Source organism: Haemaphysalis longicornis, unplaced genomic scaffold, assembly GCF_048455015.1.
Source record: "Haemaphysalis longicornis isolate Haplotype H1 unplaced genomic scaffold, Haemaphysalis longicornis Haplotype H1 scaffold_3, whole genome shotgun sequence".
In the NCBI taxonomy this organism is placed as follows: Eukaryota; Metazoa; Arthropoda; class Arachnida; order Ixodida; family Ixodidae; genus Haemaphysalis; species Haemaphysalis longicornis.
Window position 1 is genome coordinate 80,474,775 of NW_027526335.1, and position 16,048 is coordinate 80,490,822.

At 48.5% G+C, this 16,048-nt stretch overlaps 1 protein-coding gene across 3 annotated transcripts in view; it reads right to left on the reverse strand.

Annotated features, from left to right (window-relative positions):
- Positions 1-1,348: 1,348 nt before the first annotated feature.
- LOC144174726 (cell adhesion molecule Dscam1-like) overlaps positions 1,349-16,048 on the reverse strand; it is a 388,470-nt gene continuing 373,770 nt past the window's right edge. For 2 of the 3 annotated variants that reach the window (XM_077703557.1, XM_077703559.1), the window contains 5 exons: positions 12,765-13,051; positions 11,863-11,929; positions 11,115-11,268; positions 7,364-7,491; positions 1,349-2,098 (listed from right to left, as the gene is read on the reverse strand). In XM_077703557.1, the coding sequence (XP_077559683.1) occupies positions 2,043-2,098; positions 7,364-7,491; positions 11,115-11,268; positions 11,863-11,929; positions 12,765-13,051 (692 nt within the window). In that variant the 3' untranslated portion in view covers positions 1,349-2,042. Of the gene's footprint in view, positions 2,099-7,363; positions 7,492-11,081; positions 11,269-11,862; positions 11,930-12,764; positions 13,052-16,048 lie in introns of those variants that run through there. The other variant, XM_077703558.1, reaches the window with a different exon arrangement.

Here is a 16,048-nt window from a genome sequence, read left to right on the forward strand (position 1 = left end):
CAAACAAACAAACAAACAAACAAGCAAACAAGCGAACGAACAAACAAACAAACAAACTAAAAGGTTTTCTTTTGGAAAACGGAAGGAGTTGTGACCAGACGGGTGAAATCGCAAGCGAGGCACAAAAACGCGTTTAAATCATGATGGCTAGCGGGACTGTCCCGGGAAGGGCGAGTCGAAACGCTGAGGACATTGGGGTCTCTTTGGGTGACTTTTAGGTAGGGTTGGTTTTCTTTACGTTTTGACGCCCTCCGTGCGTTGCCCTGTGGAGCCCGTGAGTTACCTCGGAGTGCCCCGCCTTCGATGGGTCATTCTTTCGGTGAGCGTTGGGTTGCTCTACCATGTTCCGTTGTGAATTCTATCTTACTTGATTTGTAAATGGTACTTAGTCCTGTAAAGCGCGCTTTTGTGTTTTGCAAAAAAAGCCGATCATAAAGTTAGCGGCAATTCAGCGACAGACGTCGCGGGGGAGGGGAAGGTGGAACCGGCGTACCAACAAAATCACACAATGATAAATAGGTTACATTTAGGGTATAGCAAAAGGTCTGAGAAGAAGGCACAAGAAAACAATGTCACTACTAAAGGAATTATTGATGTCAGATTTTCCAGTAACAAGATCATTTCTAAGAAGGCAATCAGGCCTCATGCGAGGAGTCTTTATGTTTTTGCAGAAATAGATTGCTTTCTTGATTTTGTTGAGGTATGTTTAGTCTAGTAGACCTCCATATGGTGATTTACTGATGCGTACCCTGAAACACCTTCAAAATTTGAAGTTTTTACTTCTTTTCTGTTTTCGATCATTACCTCTGCACACGCACGCACGCACGCACGCACGCATGCAGACATGCACGCACGCACGCATACGCACACGTACGTACGTGCGCACACACGCATGCACGCTAAAACTCCGCCTACTGCACTATAGCTTCACCTTAAAAGATACAACATTTCAAACGATATTTGTGCTATTAGCTTTCTTTTTTCTGAATATATGGGGATAAGGTTGCTTCACTTCTAAACCCCATGTTTTTGGGGAAGAGGGTTTAACTACCGAAGGTGTAAATACACATTTGTGAGCGCTGTGGGGTGCCGTTCAAATACATCGCTCGTCACAATCATGTTCACTGCACATTCATAGAACGTCGTGAAAACAGCAGCTTTTTCACCACGTGTTCGCTTTCCTGACGTGAGCCTCCACTAATGACAGATCCTCTTACATTTGGGGCGTCCCTACACGTGGGCACGTTAGGCAGAAACGCGGCAGATCAAAGGCCCACGAACGCACAGCAAACATAAATAGTAAAACGAAGTCTGAAGAATAACAAGGACACCTTTAATCAATGTCATTCTTAATTTATTTCGCACAGTTTGGTTATTTACAAATATATGTCACTCGATCTCCTCACCCTGGCAGTACGACATGGTACAGTAGTTCGTAATTCCTAGGTAAATAAAACACCACCAAAATTCCCACAAGAACTCCACGGGCGTTGGGGGGGGGGGGGGGGGGGTTGCTACGGATTTGAGGCAATCGGGAAAAAATTAATCGACGTTCGCGCTGCCTCAGTAAGCTGCTAACACTTTTTATTTTCTTTACAGCCTGAAACCAAGACCAGACATGTACTAGAAAATTAACAAAATCCTCAACGTCTACGATATGCCTCATCCAAACTATAAACTGCAACTCTGAACGCTTACATTCGTAATCTTGCCACGTACGCTTGTTTGTCTGTTTGTCTCTCTCACTCCTTGTTTCTTGTGTAAGTGACCACGCTTAAAATTCTTCACTGTACAAACATTGGTTTTTGTGATCGTCACATTGGCGTTTACGCGTGCTGTGCCGTTCTGAAAACGAACGATTAGAACGTGTAGTTACATATGTACAGGGGTGCTTCAACACGCAGCAGTGCGCGTTCTTCGCAGAGAAGTGAGTTTCGTTTGATTATCTCGGTGTCGGCAAGGCAATGGACTAGTCACGTTGATATGAAAGAAAAAAACGTTGAGGCCCCGTCGGTGGTCTTTCCGTTACTGTCATTCCATTCCTACTGGACAGATGCGTACAGGTTGTGCCGTTGGAGCGACGAACGGTATTTGATTTCTGGAATGAGGAAGAGAAAGAGAGCAGTTTACATTGTTGAAAAAAGGGGCACGCAGGGAGATTAAAAAAGAAACTAACCTAATTAAAAGCTTTACGAATCTGATACATGTTATTTTTTCACGCAGAATTAACGAATAATTTCAGTGTATACGAATGATGATAACGAAACTCTATTCCTGTTCCATAAACACAGATACAGAAAGAGAAACCGCAGGAAAAAAACTGTCATAGACAGCTTGACGAGGCCGCAGCCTCCTTTTTGCTCGACAGCAGAGCAGCATCGCGACAAAAGAAAACACACAATTATAAAGCCAACCGAAAAAAACAAACTAACAATAAAAAGCTAACAATACAACACTTCTTTGCATTGCACGTTATTTAACGGGTATAAAAAGAACAGTTAAACAAGAAAGCGAATGAGAGACATATGAAGGTTAACACATTTTGGTACACATGGCACGTAATTGACGCTTAGAACATTTATAGATATCAAAATCGGCGCACTCAAATACATTTAAAAGAGAAGGCAGGGTATATTGTATGCGCTCTTTCCCAGTGTTTAAGCGGGCTGCAGGGACCGCCCAATGTTCCTTATTCCTGAAAGGGTAACTTATTTATTTCTGTTGCAACCGGGCCAGATAACGCATATAGTTGATGTTTCTTTTGGTTTCAATTTTGAGACGGCTACTCAAACGATAATTGTACAAGTTGAAGATTTTGATGCAACCACTTTTAAGAAAAAGGACCTGGTTGGCTTTCTGTAACCTTTGTTATAGACATGACGAAGAAATTTTGTTTGAAGTAAATAAACTTTATGTAAAGTGGAATACTTTGCGGTACCCCAAACAAGTAGACAATAATTTAAATTAGAATAAAAAAAGAAATTGTACAGAAGCAATTTCACAGAATACTCTCAATACATCCCGCAGTTATTCCGAATCTCATATAAAAATGATCGGGGCAGAACACACTGGATACGTTCATGCAGTACACTTCAAAGAGTAGATATACCTACTGTCCAGAAAGCGGCTAAATAAAATGCAAAGCTTCCAGTTAACTTCGTGGTGTTCTTTTCCCCGGGGCTTCTCCTCCAAGCCGCAGTAGCGCTGAGGATCTGACCCCGGGTATCCTCAACCGACAAACTCAGCCTCCGATACAAAACTGTAGATTTATTTACAGCCCGGCGGGCGAGGACTCGCGCGGAGCTCGAAGACAACGGACCGAGCTCTCCTGCGCCCGGGCCGCGTCTCTCTGTCTTCATCTTCCCTTCCTCCTGACGCTGACAGCCGGGGAAGAAGGAAAAGCCAGTTGTCTCCGTCGGTGGCCATCGCATGTGGTGGTGGTTAAGAGATCCGGTGCGCGCAGGCGTTCGAAATGCGCGGCGTCTCAAGGCGCCGCGCGACACGTGTATTTCATTTGTGCGCTGCTCGCCCCAGGGCCCCCGCCAGTTCGTGCGTCGAAGCGCCCGACACCTCCACCACCACTGTGAAACATAACTTCAGGAATGTTTCACACACGAAAAACACACCACACACACTTTTGGCACGTGCACCATCGTTCCTTCAGTTTGACGACACAACAATCAGCACGGCCAGTGCCCCTTGACCCTGGCTGCAGGTCACCATGACAAAAAAGGCACAATCCTCATCTACTCATTCAGAACGAGCGGCCTCTAGCCGGCGGTACGCACCGGCCGTCGTCGTCCGAAAACCCCCTTGCCATGTGGCGCATCCCGTCGCACAACAGTAACAGGGGCCCCTCTCCACCTCGCTTCCTCGCTCGGAAAGGGACCACTGCCGGCGCGTCAGCATGCGTTGCAGCCACGCTGCACTCAGGTGAAGCTGCCTGACGCAACAGTATCGGGAACCCCTCTCCTCCTCGCTTTCTCGCTCGAGAAGGGACCGCTGCCGGCTGGTCAGCATGCGCTGCAGCCACGCTGCACTCAGGTGAAGCTACCTGACGCTTTCGCCTCTTTCTGGGTGAACTCGCGGGATCAGCCCCTTCTGCTTCCGGAGCGCCGTGCTGCCCTACGCACCATTGGTCAGCGTAAGCAGCAGAGGGCTGCCCAGCGGCCACATTAACGCTCACATTGGCTGTCCCTTCAGCTACGGCTACAGTCCTACCTGCAACGGCCTGCGGCTGCATTACATAAGCAGCCATACCCTTATTTGCAGTTTCCTCTGTCAGTTCGCTCGAGTTTCCCATGGCAATCACATTTCCGCGACATGACATCTGGGTATCTCGAGAAACACGAGATGCAGTGTGCGTGACACCAACTGCATCCTCGCGCGATTCCCGTTCTGCTGCATTCTGCAAAGCAACGGGCCGCTCGCCCACGCTCCCAGAATGTTCTCCGCCTCCGCACGGTGCGACGACGGGCTCACACTCGACTGAAGCCAGCCCCTTCACAACGGCAGATTTACGAACTTCACAGTTCTTCCGCTCCTTCCTGTGCGAACCCTCGTGTTCGGCCGCTACTACACCACCGTGCGCGCACGAAGCGCCGTTCTCTATCACACACCGTTGTGTGACGCAAGGAGTAGAAAAGGGCTCATCGGCCACATGAACGGGAACATGCGACGCAGCTGAGGCTGTTTCTCTTGCTACCAGCTTTTTCACGGGCATGCGCACACTCTCATTCACCTCTGACTGCCTGTCATTTGCAAATGCAGCCTTGCGCGTAACACCTTCCTTCACCTCCATCTTCATTTCGGTGAAGCTTTCTACGCGGGATGCTTCCCTACCATGCTCCGCGGTCACAGGAAATATGAGCGCCCACGAGGGAACGTGCGCCACTATCCTCTCTTCGCCTTTCCCGCGAGATTCTGATCGTGCCGAATCCTGCGAAACCGGACGCTCATGCATGCCCAGTGAATGGGTTCCACCCCGCACATCTTTCGGCGTACCGGAACACCCCAGTTCACTCTCTCCCTCTGTGCTGAACATGACTGTTTGAGCAATCGGTGAGGCAGGAACATTGTTAGCTCTCTTGAAACGTTCACTCTTGGAACGTTCCGCTGCTAACTCTGCCTCAGCGATTCTCAATTTCGCCAGCAATAGCGCCTTCTGCTCAGCGAACGACATGACTGACCTAATCCGGACACTTGCTTTCTCGTCAGCACTCACACTCAGCTCCATCTCCCCATGCCTAGCTAACCACCCCCCATTATCTCAGGGCTGCTCATGAAGCACCCCCTACATGTCATGGTGAGCCACGCACCCAGGATCAAGAGAGGCACTGACCTGCATGGCTCGGTGCCTGCAGAGATGCCGAACCGGCGCAGACGGGGTATCCATTATACGCAGCTCCTTCCGCCGAGGTGTCCGCCAAACAATGGCCCGCTGACTTCTCGCCTGCCGACAGCTCGCTGCTCCTGCCGCTTCACGTTCAGTGGGCTGCTGATGCCTCCACTGACCGCTGGTCAAGCTGCTTCTCCGCCGCTCAGCAGGCCGCAGAGATTCCCTCGGTCACCGTTGAGAAGTCCGCGGAGCGCCGATCGAGCCGCTTCTCCGCCAAGCTGGCGAGCTCGCTGCTCCCGCCGATCTCGTTCAGCAGACCGCGATTTCTTCGCGAGCTCCGTCCGTCGAGGGGCCCGCCTCGCCCGCCGGCCGGCTGAGTCGTCGCTGTTGAAGATCTTGCCGACTGCGCCAGTTATCTTCGCGATGTTCTTTTCCCCGGGGCTTCTCCTCCAAGCCGCAGTAGCGCTGAGGATCTGACCCCGGGTATCCTCAACCGACAAACTCAGCCTCCGATACAAAACTGTAGATTTATTTACAGCCCGGCGGGCGAGGACTCGCGCGGAGCTCGAAGACAACGGACCGAGCTCTCCTGCGCCCGGGCCGCGTCTCTCTGTCTTCATCTTCCCTTCCTCCTGACGCTGACAGCCGGGGAAGAAGGAAAAGCCAGTTGTCTCCGTCGGTGGCCATCGCATGTGGTGGTGGTTAAGAGATCCGGTGCGCGCAGGCGTTCGAAATGCGCGGCGTCTCAAGGCGCCGCGCGACACGTGTATTTCATTTGTGCGCTGCTCGCCCCAGGGCCCCCGCCAGTTCGTGCGTCGAAGCGCCCGACACTTCCCGAAGCTGTGAAGAGTGGCTGGTATGGTAGAATGGTACCTTTAAGCTTAATGCAGGACGTCCACGACATTGTTTCAGTGGATAAGGCATTTGGAGGCCCAGAACGAATAACCACGTTGGATTCCCTGCCACGGCTGCTGCGGAAAGTAACAACACCCACGCCTGCGAGAACTGGGTGCGCGCGGTATTCTATCTAGTCTAAACTCACCCGTAGCCTGCCACTACAACGCGCCTCGTAGCGCAGGTGCCGCCTCGGCGCCATAAACCCGAAATTTAAATTTTACCGATACTCCGCTTTACCTACGCAAAATGGTATTGTGTCGCCGTTATCTGAACAGAGGCGAAATCATACTGCGAAATTTCCAATTGATAGGCGCGTGGCGTGGATAGATTCTACTGCATGATTATTACAGCTATTGCAGGATTGTGACAGTAAACGAAGTCTGCAACGAATGAATAATTGCGAGTAGCAGCAGATATCTTGCGCCTTATTACTAAAGTAGCGACTGCATTTGCGCTGCTGCCGAACATGCTAGCGATGCTGAGCGGCGTGGGGTAGAACCAATTATCCAGGGTCTCGGCGCATACAGTTACTCGTAAGTACAATCAACGGAAGAATTTCGAGTTCGAAGAGGTTTTTATTTTCGTGAGGTAATTTCGTCGGCAACCGAGCCGTTTCAGCAGGCGTATGCAGCCTCTAAAAACGTCGGGCTGATATTTGTCAGTGTGTGTGAATGATATAAGAGTAGAGCATGGTTCAAGGAGAACCACAACGTAGAACAATGACGCGCACGCCCCGTCTTGTGGATTTATTCTTGCCTAAGGAAGAAATTCAATCAACGGCTGTCCAGGGAGGACTAAAGTTATTTTTATCTTCAGTGAGGTTATGACACAGCTTCCTCAGTTTCGCGGGAACTTAGCGGCTTCAGTGCCATTAGCCTGGTCTTCTCGCATGTTTTCTGGACTGCACCTTCACGCGTCTGCATCGAGGTAACTTGATGTCACCTTTGCTCCATTCGTTTTAGCTGCTGTTGAACCAAATACTATTTTAGAGGTCTCGAAAGTGTAGCGAAAACTCCACCTGTGCGTCCCAACAGATGCGGCCCCTGAATTTGCCATAATACAGAAGCTCGGAATTTGGTTCTTAGCTACCATCGACATTCCACGATTAAAATTTTCGACCGCACTCACCTTGTTCGAGTCGCTCCAGGTCTCTGTCGCACTCGGTGTCAGATATTTCGTTAAACTCAGGCAAATTTCCCCCAGAACAAGGCATGTGGAATGCACTCGAGTGCAATTCTCTTTCACTTAAGCACCACCTGGTGGAGGACGGGGGAGTGGGGGGTAGGAAAGAAAAAAAAAAAAAGAGATGATAATGACGGTTAAACATTGAACTCACTATTCATCTCACGCTCCCTGCATTTTGCAAACCACTTCCCTTTTTCGGGTCTAAATTAGTTTTACTCCAGTGCGGTACTTTCGGAATGCGCACCTCACGTGGAAGCAACGTTTCGCTGTATGCTTTAATAATCGCTGCTAATCTCCGGCGTGTAGCAAAGTCGGCTGAAAGAGCGGTATAACTCTTATTTGTAAGGCGTACATTTCATGCACACAGTAAAGGTGGGTACATGTCCTGTTTATTTCACTTCTTAGCCCACTCTCTCTTTTTTCGTATGTTTATTTTTTACACAGGTGTCATATAGAGCCCAGTGGTTAAGTTTATTATAGTACGCTGGTGGCCAGTGGTGGTGTCGATGCTCCAAATTCAAATGAGCATTGGATTTAAATGCAGTAATGCTACGCCCTGACTTTGATGTGCGGCCTAATGAAGAGCTGTATATGAGTTTATGTAAAATAGTGTTTTCGGGCGGGGGCCCGGCTTGGCTTAAAAAAATCGCACCCAGAGATGGTTGATCCCGTTCTACATCAGAAAGAGTGCCGTCGCGCTCAGGAATCGAACCGGTGTTTTTGCGTGGAAAGTAAGACACCTTAGTCGTTACGCCACCATAACGGGTAGGTCTTTGTTTCCGCTTTCTCTACCGGTGAAACTGCTCACCTCTAAATGTTCCTAATTAATGCCGTTTGACCAGCTTTGACCTTGTTAAAAACCAAGTCAAAAGTAGTAAGTCAAATTGGACAAAGTAAATATTAAGTGGAGTGGGGCCACAACATAATAATTTCTTGCGCTGTTTTTATTAAGTGTTCCAAGTCTGTGTGATTCTTGACCAGGGATTGTACCCCCGAAAAGTACTTCCGGAAGTGTGGTCGATGAAGTAGGATGCAAGCGGACGTATACACGCACATCGTGCCTTCTTCCGCCCACTTCCGCTTTTACCGTAGTTTTATGTTAGAAGGCACTCCTGTTATAAAGGTAAATCTTCCTCTCATAGAAGGAGTAGGCTATGGTACCTGCACTTTGCTACGCAAAGGTCGAGCACTGTGCGGTCGGTTCAATGCAGTGCGCTGGAGCGCAGGTCTCCTTGGTGACAATAAAAACATATGCTCAAAATTGCGGCAGTGTGATGCAACCTCAGTATTCATCCGATCGTTGATTTCGAACTTATAATACTTCGAGCATACGACATGGCTTCTTCGAGTAAGCCGTTTCTTTTTTTGTTGTTGTTCTAAAGTACAATCTCTGGATGGAAATTTTCAAGGAAAAGTATACGGAAATATTTCAGTTTTACAAAGTAGATAATAATTCCGAATATGTCGATAATGACTATTTTCTTCCAGGCTTCTTCAGCCCGTATTATCTAGCGTTTATTGTATCCACACGTGTTTCAGATGCTTCTGCGAAAGTCGATACCCGCCATAAGAACCGCGCATAGAAGGAATGTAAAATTCTTCCGCGCCGAAACTGCAGGATGAATACGGTTGTTTCTTTGAAACTTTTCACGATTTCATCTTCCGGGGCCGTAAGGCTTAGGTACAGATACAAAACAGACACCACATCATCACAGGGAACATTTTCATCTGGTTCTACTGCGATGTAATGAAAACAAGCATTTATCAGAAGCAAAAGTTTATTGAACTGTGATGCTCAATGGAATGTCTTTTACCTAATCATTGATAATAGAGCATGCCCAAATTTATCATACAGAGAAATTATGCTTGAAGATAGATATTTGAGTATTGAAATACATGCACTGAAACACAAGCTTTAAAATACATGCATTAAAACATCGTATGTATTTAAGGATGGGAAAATAGAGTTATTAGATAATTTAATAAATGAATAGTTACAAACGTCTTAAGCCGAATTAGTCACACTCAAACACATGCTGCAAATTTTCTACTAGCGCTGCGTCATAAAATTCCCTAGGTAAAAAAATTAGGGATCGCGAAAACTGGACGTCACAACGTTACAAACATTCCGACTTTTTTGATTGAGAGAATAAAGGCAAGCCGGTAATTTTGTGAAAGCGCAAAACGAGTGCCCGTCATAAAAAAATACGAATGAAACGCTTACACAGCGACATAGGAGGCAGGAACTTTAAAATACGTACATCTTTCTAAATTTAAACTCGCACTAACGGCGTCTTCACCTGGACATTCACCTCACACATGAGTAAATATGATATATTCGCAGTTTTTCTAGAAAAGTAGCATAAGTACGTGTGTGAAAAATAAATGCTACTTTCTAATTAGGACGCTTTAGACATTTGAGCCCTGATCCCATTTCAAGACATCAATCACCCTGCATTAGCGCGCCCTTAGAAAAATCATCCCGCCTTCTTATCCCAAACAACGTGTACAAGAAGGAACTCCTCTCCGTAGAATCCAGATGTATACTTCATCTTCTCTCCCTTGGCTACGCGGCCTATATCTAACAAAATGCCCCCCAAAATGTAATTTTTTTAACCGGCACCTTTACCCATATCATCATCGGTTGTGCTCAAAACCAAACCTTTTTAAATCTTTCCTCCCCCTTCCCCTCTTTAAGCCGTGTGTGAACCTGATGAACAGAGCTGACCCGGACGCTCAGAAACTATTGGTTTCCAGGGCAGAGATCACCGAGTGCTCACTTGGGCTCCTGGACTGAGGAACCCCGTCCACGTCTTTTCTACATAAAGTTCTATCCTAGTTCTACAAAGCGATTGATTGATTGTTGGGTTTAACGCGCCGACGCAACGCAGGCGATGAGGCGCGCCGTAGTGGAGGGCTCCGGATTAATTTTGAACACCTGGGGATCTTTATCGTGCGCCGAAATCTCGTACACACGGGCGTTTTTGCTTTTCGCCTCCATCAGAAAAGCGGCCGCCGCGGCCGGGAATCGAACCCGCGACCTCGTGCTCAGCAGCACAACGCCTTAGCCACTGAGCCACCGCGGCGGGTAGTTCTACAAAGCGACTCGCCAAGGAGACATTGCAAGTGAACAAGCGCAGGAAGCGATACCGATTATCTTTTGTCTAAATTCTTGACCAAGTGAACATTGGGTGCAACTTAAAATGGAAAACTAACGTTTCAATGTCTCAGCATGTTGGGTTTCACTAAGCTCAGTATTCGCCAGACTTCCTCAAAAATAATAATAATAAAAAAAGATCGGCTGCGCTCTTCGGAAGCACCAGCAGCATTCAACAGCATTGCCAGAACTGGACTCCGAGCATCTTTTACAGCCCTGAATAAGACGAAGGACGGTAGGCCCCACTTTTTCCTCCTCGTCTCATCAATAAGCTACTTGACATTGGCCGGGTATGATACACGTCAGGCGCAAAACGTCGGCCCCGTGAACGCTATCAGATTTAAAGCATAAAAAAATACAAAAGCAGGCGCATTGGGAAGTATCATGCAACGTTTAATTTATGGCGGAAAGCGAGTGAAACAAAATAGAGGAAGAGTTGAGGGAGGCGATGAGATGAAGAGAGGAGAAGAAGAGAAGTATATTGTAGGCGGCAGGTGGACGTACCTAGCGGGGTCTACAGGAGGGCGGGGTATTTACCTGTCCGGCCGGTCAGACTCGCCGGGCTCGGACCATCGATAGGCTCCGCTGGCCGAGTGGTTAATAGGTTCGGGGCAGCCGCCGGCATAGCCGTACGCCGATGAGCGGCCTTTGCCCGCGAGCCGCTGGTAGTACTGCTCCTTTTTGCACAGCTCTGCAGCCGACGACGAAAAGAAGAAAAAAAAACAATGTGCAGAAGTACGTGTTAAGGTATTCTGCAATGAAGGCGGGCACGGTTTTCAAAGTTCAGGAATTAATTTGAGGTCACTTAGGTGTTGCGTAAGGTGGCAGGGAAGGGCCACGGGGCTTACACTAATCTCATTTGTGACAAGAAGAATACTGTCATGAAGCGAAAAACAACTCAGTTGTCTTGAACGAAAGACAACTTTAAAGAATACACAAGCGGCGAAGCAGCAGTCAACAAAGTGACGTGCGCAGGCGAGTGTCGGTTAATCGCATGCCGCGGCGTCTGCTCTGCCGGAATTTATCTTTCGGCGCGAGTGCTTCTCGAACCGTCGAATTACACCGAGAACACTGTAGATCAAAGAAGACTATTCTAAGCTAGTGAAGTTAGGGAGAAACATACTCCTTATCAAATGAGAAAGCCCGTGCGGCATAAGAAAGAAGGAATGCAACACGCGTTTCACTTGGGACACAGATAACACAACCCGACGCAGCCGGGTGGTAAAAACTAAACACAGCAAACCCAATGCAGGATTCGCGGTAATACAGTGAAAAGGGCACTTACCTATGTGATTTTGGAGCTTGTCATTACATAGCGTATGCTTAAGATCACTCTTAAATGCATGGGATTTCTGTAAGAAAGAGAGAAATACGGACTAGAATGACATGAAATAACACTTGAACAATAGATGAAGACATCAGTAATTTTGCAACATCCACAACAAAAAGATGTGGAACATGTGTGAGCCAGCCGTCACCCATTTCTGTAATTAAAAAAAAAAGGATAGCGTTACAGCCGGTACTACTGCGGTTATTCTCTTTGGGAAACGTTCTCGTTAATTTCGTTCAGTCTTTTACTTCACCCTTGTATCGCGGCAGCGCCAAGGGGGCGTTACTGCGAGTATTTGAAAGTTGACACATTGTTTCCGGGATTTCAATGGCTTAATCTGCCTTTAAATGATTGCAGCGGCGACAAACCGACCAGGCTAGACAAAGAAGACGATGGTCAGCATTAGACGCCGTCTCCTTTCAAAATGCTCGTGCGCGTTGACGTCGCGCGTCAGTCACTTCAACGGAGTGATACACTACAAGAGCTATTGCCATTCTTAACGTGTATTTTAATATATTTAGCGCTCTTTCCGGCAGAACAGCAGCGGATCGCGAAGTGGCGAGAGAGAAAGAGAGAAAGATAGGTATATATATATATATATATATATATATATATATATATATATATATATATATATATATATATAGAGAGAGAGAGAGAGAGAGAGAGAGAGAGAAGAGATGTAATGAATACCGGCGAGGTTAGCCCCACAAACGGCGGGGTTTGCTACTTCTGACGGGGGTGAACATAGCGATGCGAAAAAAGAAGAAAAAGGGGGAAAAATACGTAGTTACAACGAATAAGAGGGGGCACGAAATGAAACCAATAAGGAACGTAGAAGGTCGTGCCCAACTCACGGAGCCCTCTCGCGGGTGCTGGGGCACATCGTACGTGTGCTCAACCATTCTGGCAGAAGAGTAGGGCGACATGGAGACCCCGACGGCGGCCATGGCGCGGGTTCCGGGCTCGTCTCCGTCGTCGCCGCCGCTTCCCCGACGCGAGATGTCGGGCAGCTTGGAGGACGCGTACGGGGACGGGTAGTACTCGCGGCTGCCCGCGTCGCCGCCACCCCCGCCGCCGTGGGGCTTTTCCAGCTCGGACATGATGAGGGAGTCCATCTTGAGGTCCTCGCAGATTCGAACACCTAAGAGAAATGAAAAGGGGACGCATGTTCACGCATATCATCATCATCATCATCACCACCACCAGCCTGTCTACGCCCACTGCAGGGCAAAGGCCTATCCCATTAATCTCCAATTATCCCGGCCTCGTGCTAACTGCGACCAATTTATCCCAGCAAACTTCTTGACTTCATATGCTCATCTAACTTTCTGCCGGCCCCTGCCACGTTTTCCTTCTCTAGGGATCCACTCTGTTACCCTTAATCACCAGCGGTTATATTGCCTTCGCATTACATGCCCTGCCCACGTCCATTTCTTTTTTTTAATTTCTACCAGTATGTCCTTAACACGCGTTTGTTCCCTGACCCACTCTGCTCTCTTCTTGTCCCTTAATGTTACACTTATCATCTTCCGCTCCATTGCCCGCTGAGTCGTCCTCAATTTAAGTTGAACCCTCTTAGTGAGCCTCCAATATACAAGAAATCAAATAAGCAATGTAGTATGGACCTCCTTTGCACTAGCTTGTTTGTGCCAAACTCACCGCCATGACGGGCGGTTAAACCGGCCACATGTACGCAAAGAGCTTTAGAGTAAAGATATATGACGACTGATTTACAAGCACAAGAAAATTCAGCTTTCAGGACTCAAAAAGGTGTCGAGACGAAACGAGGTCTATTCACAACCTATTTCCGGTTTGCATTCAAATTCATAAAAAGGGCTTAGGTGTCCTCAGAGCTGTTTTTTTTTCGCGATATACCGTATTTGCACAATTCTAACGCGTCCCCGATAGTAACACGCAGTAGAATCCAACACCCGGAAACCACAAAACAACTTGGTGCCGATTCTACCACGCACACAAAATAATGTCGTTAACGGACTCCTGAAAATTGCCCAAAATATTTTATTGAACATAAATCCGCACACACTCTGCGCAGTTAAAGCCCTTCTGCGAAGCTTTGCACTTCAAAATGTGGTCCCTTTGATTTCGCCAATCGCGCACACATGACTCCGGAACGCCTTAAAAGCACGGGACGCTGCCCGGCTCCCTCCGGTTTCCGCCAAGATGATTATTTGCGTTTAAACGAAGCCTCCATCATTCATTGAGCCGCTTCATTTCGATTTACAGTTGGCGGTTTTGGTTTCGAGGTTTTTGATTGTTTAGTCCGGTTGTAACTCTCAGGTTTTTTAGGAACGCCTATTTCCATAAAAAAAGGCTGCCTGTTATACACGTGTGAATACGGTAGACCTCGATACTCACACAGGTGAAAGGAACACAACAGTCGTTAAAGAAGCCATAGAGACAAAATTCATGTTTAGTGCATTAGAGAAACTGGTTTGTTTCGATAACAATGCCACAAATTTTATCGCCATCTTCGAACAAATAGTCGATGATGATTGCGTTTAATGGCGCAAGAGCTTCTAGGTCAAAGAGCGCCAGAAACAAACAATCCAGATAAAAAAAAATATATAAATGAAGCAGTGGCGACCCCCCAGCCACTTTCGGGCGGTTTCTCTCCGAAGTCGCAGGATCTTCTTTCGGCGCTTGGCGCGCGCCAACTAAAGCTACGTGCACACTAGCGTCGAACTTGTTGTGCCTTCCTGCCGTCGGCCGCCAGCGGCGTCGCCCGCGCTGCGGGTGAAGGCTGCGGAGCGACGCCGCTGGCGGCCGACGGCAGGGCGGCACGGCAACTTTGACGCTAGTGTGCACGTAGCTTTAAGACACCGCCAATAAGCATGGCTGGGAGATTGTCGTGGGACCTCTAATTTCGTTCCATCTTATCACTTGAATACTAACGTGTAGATAACACTCTGATAAGTACGTTTTTATTACTGGCCATATTAAGTCACTGTCATACGAAATTTGAGTTTTACAGTATTTCTTGCGTTTGTAGGGGTCGGGCTGTCTGCCTCTCATGTCGTCGTCGTTTCATGCCGTCGTAGTATCATGTAGTCACGGTACTCAAACACCGGGACGCTCGTTTTCCAACGCCTCGCGCTAGAACGTAACGCGTACTAAAAGAACACATCGGGGCACTCGTTTTCCAACGCCCCGCGCTAGAACGTTTCGTCTCCGTGGGAAATACGCGCACCAAAAGAATACACCAGGACACTCGTTTTCCAACGCCTCGTGCTAGAGCGCTTCGTGCTTCAAAGACACGACACTTACAGCAAAGTTTTATACCTCTACCCCCCATCGGTTTCATCTCCGTGGTCGAAAACGCCAAGGCGCCAAGAATACACTTATACACTGCATGCTACGCCCTCCCTAGGTTTCACGTTAATGGAGATAGTGGTGGTGGTGGTGGCAAAACGTTTATTGAGCCTAAAGGGAAGGGGTATAAGGGCGTGGTTAGCCTCCTAAGTCCAGGAGGCCTCTTGTCCGGGCTGCCTCCAGTGCGCGCCGCACCAGGGCGACCTGGCGCTCCGGTGCGGAGCTGGTCAGCTCGGACTCCCACTGCTCAAGGGAAGGAAAGGGGTGGGGATGTGGGTGTTGGGGGCAGGAGAAGACGAGGTGGTAGGTGTTGAGAGGGATGTGACAATGTGGGCAGTCGGGTGGAAAGAGAGAGGGGGAAATGTGGGATAGAATGATGTGGTTAAAGTATGTTTCGGTCTGTAGTCGGCGTAGGATGTAGGCCTGTTGGGCGGTGAGGGAAGGGTGGGGGGCGGGTATCGCCGTCGGGAGTTAGTGTGGTGGGAGAGGATGGAGTTGTACGTGGGGTCGAGAGGTGTCAGGGCTGCTGAGTCGGGGGGTGGGGGAGTTATTTGGTCGAGGCTAGGCGAGGGAAGTGCCCGGGTAATGAGTGCGCGGGCTGCGGCGTGGGCCGCTTCATTCCCTGCCAGGCCGGAGTGGCCGGGGGTCCAGACAATGGATAGGTCAATGTCTTCGGGGAGGCGTTGAAGGAGGTGAATGACTGCTGGCGGGGCGAGGCCGGCTTGGTAGAGGCGGCAGGCTTGCTACGAGTCGGTTATTATGGTCAGGTAGGGTTGGTGGCAGTGGGTCAGGGCAGCGTGGGCGATGG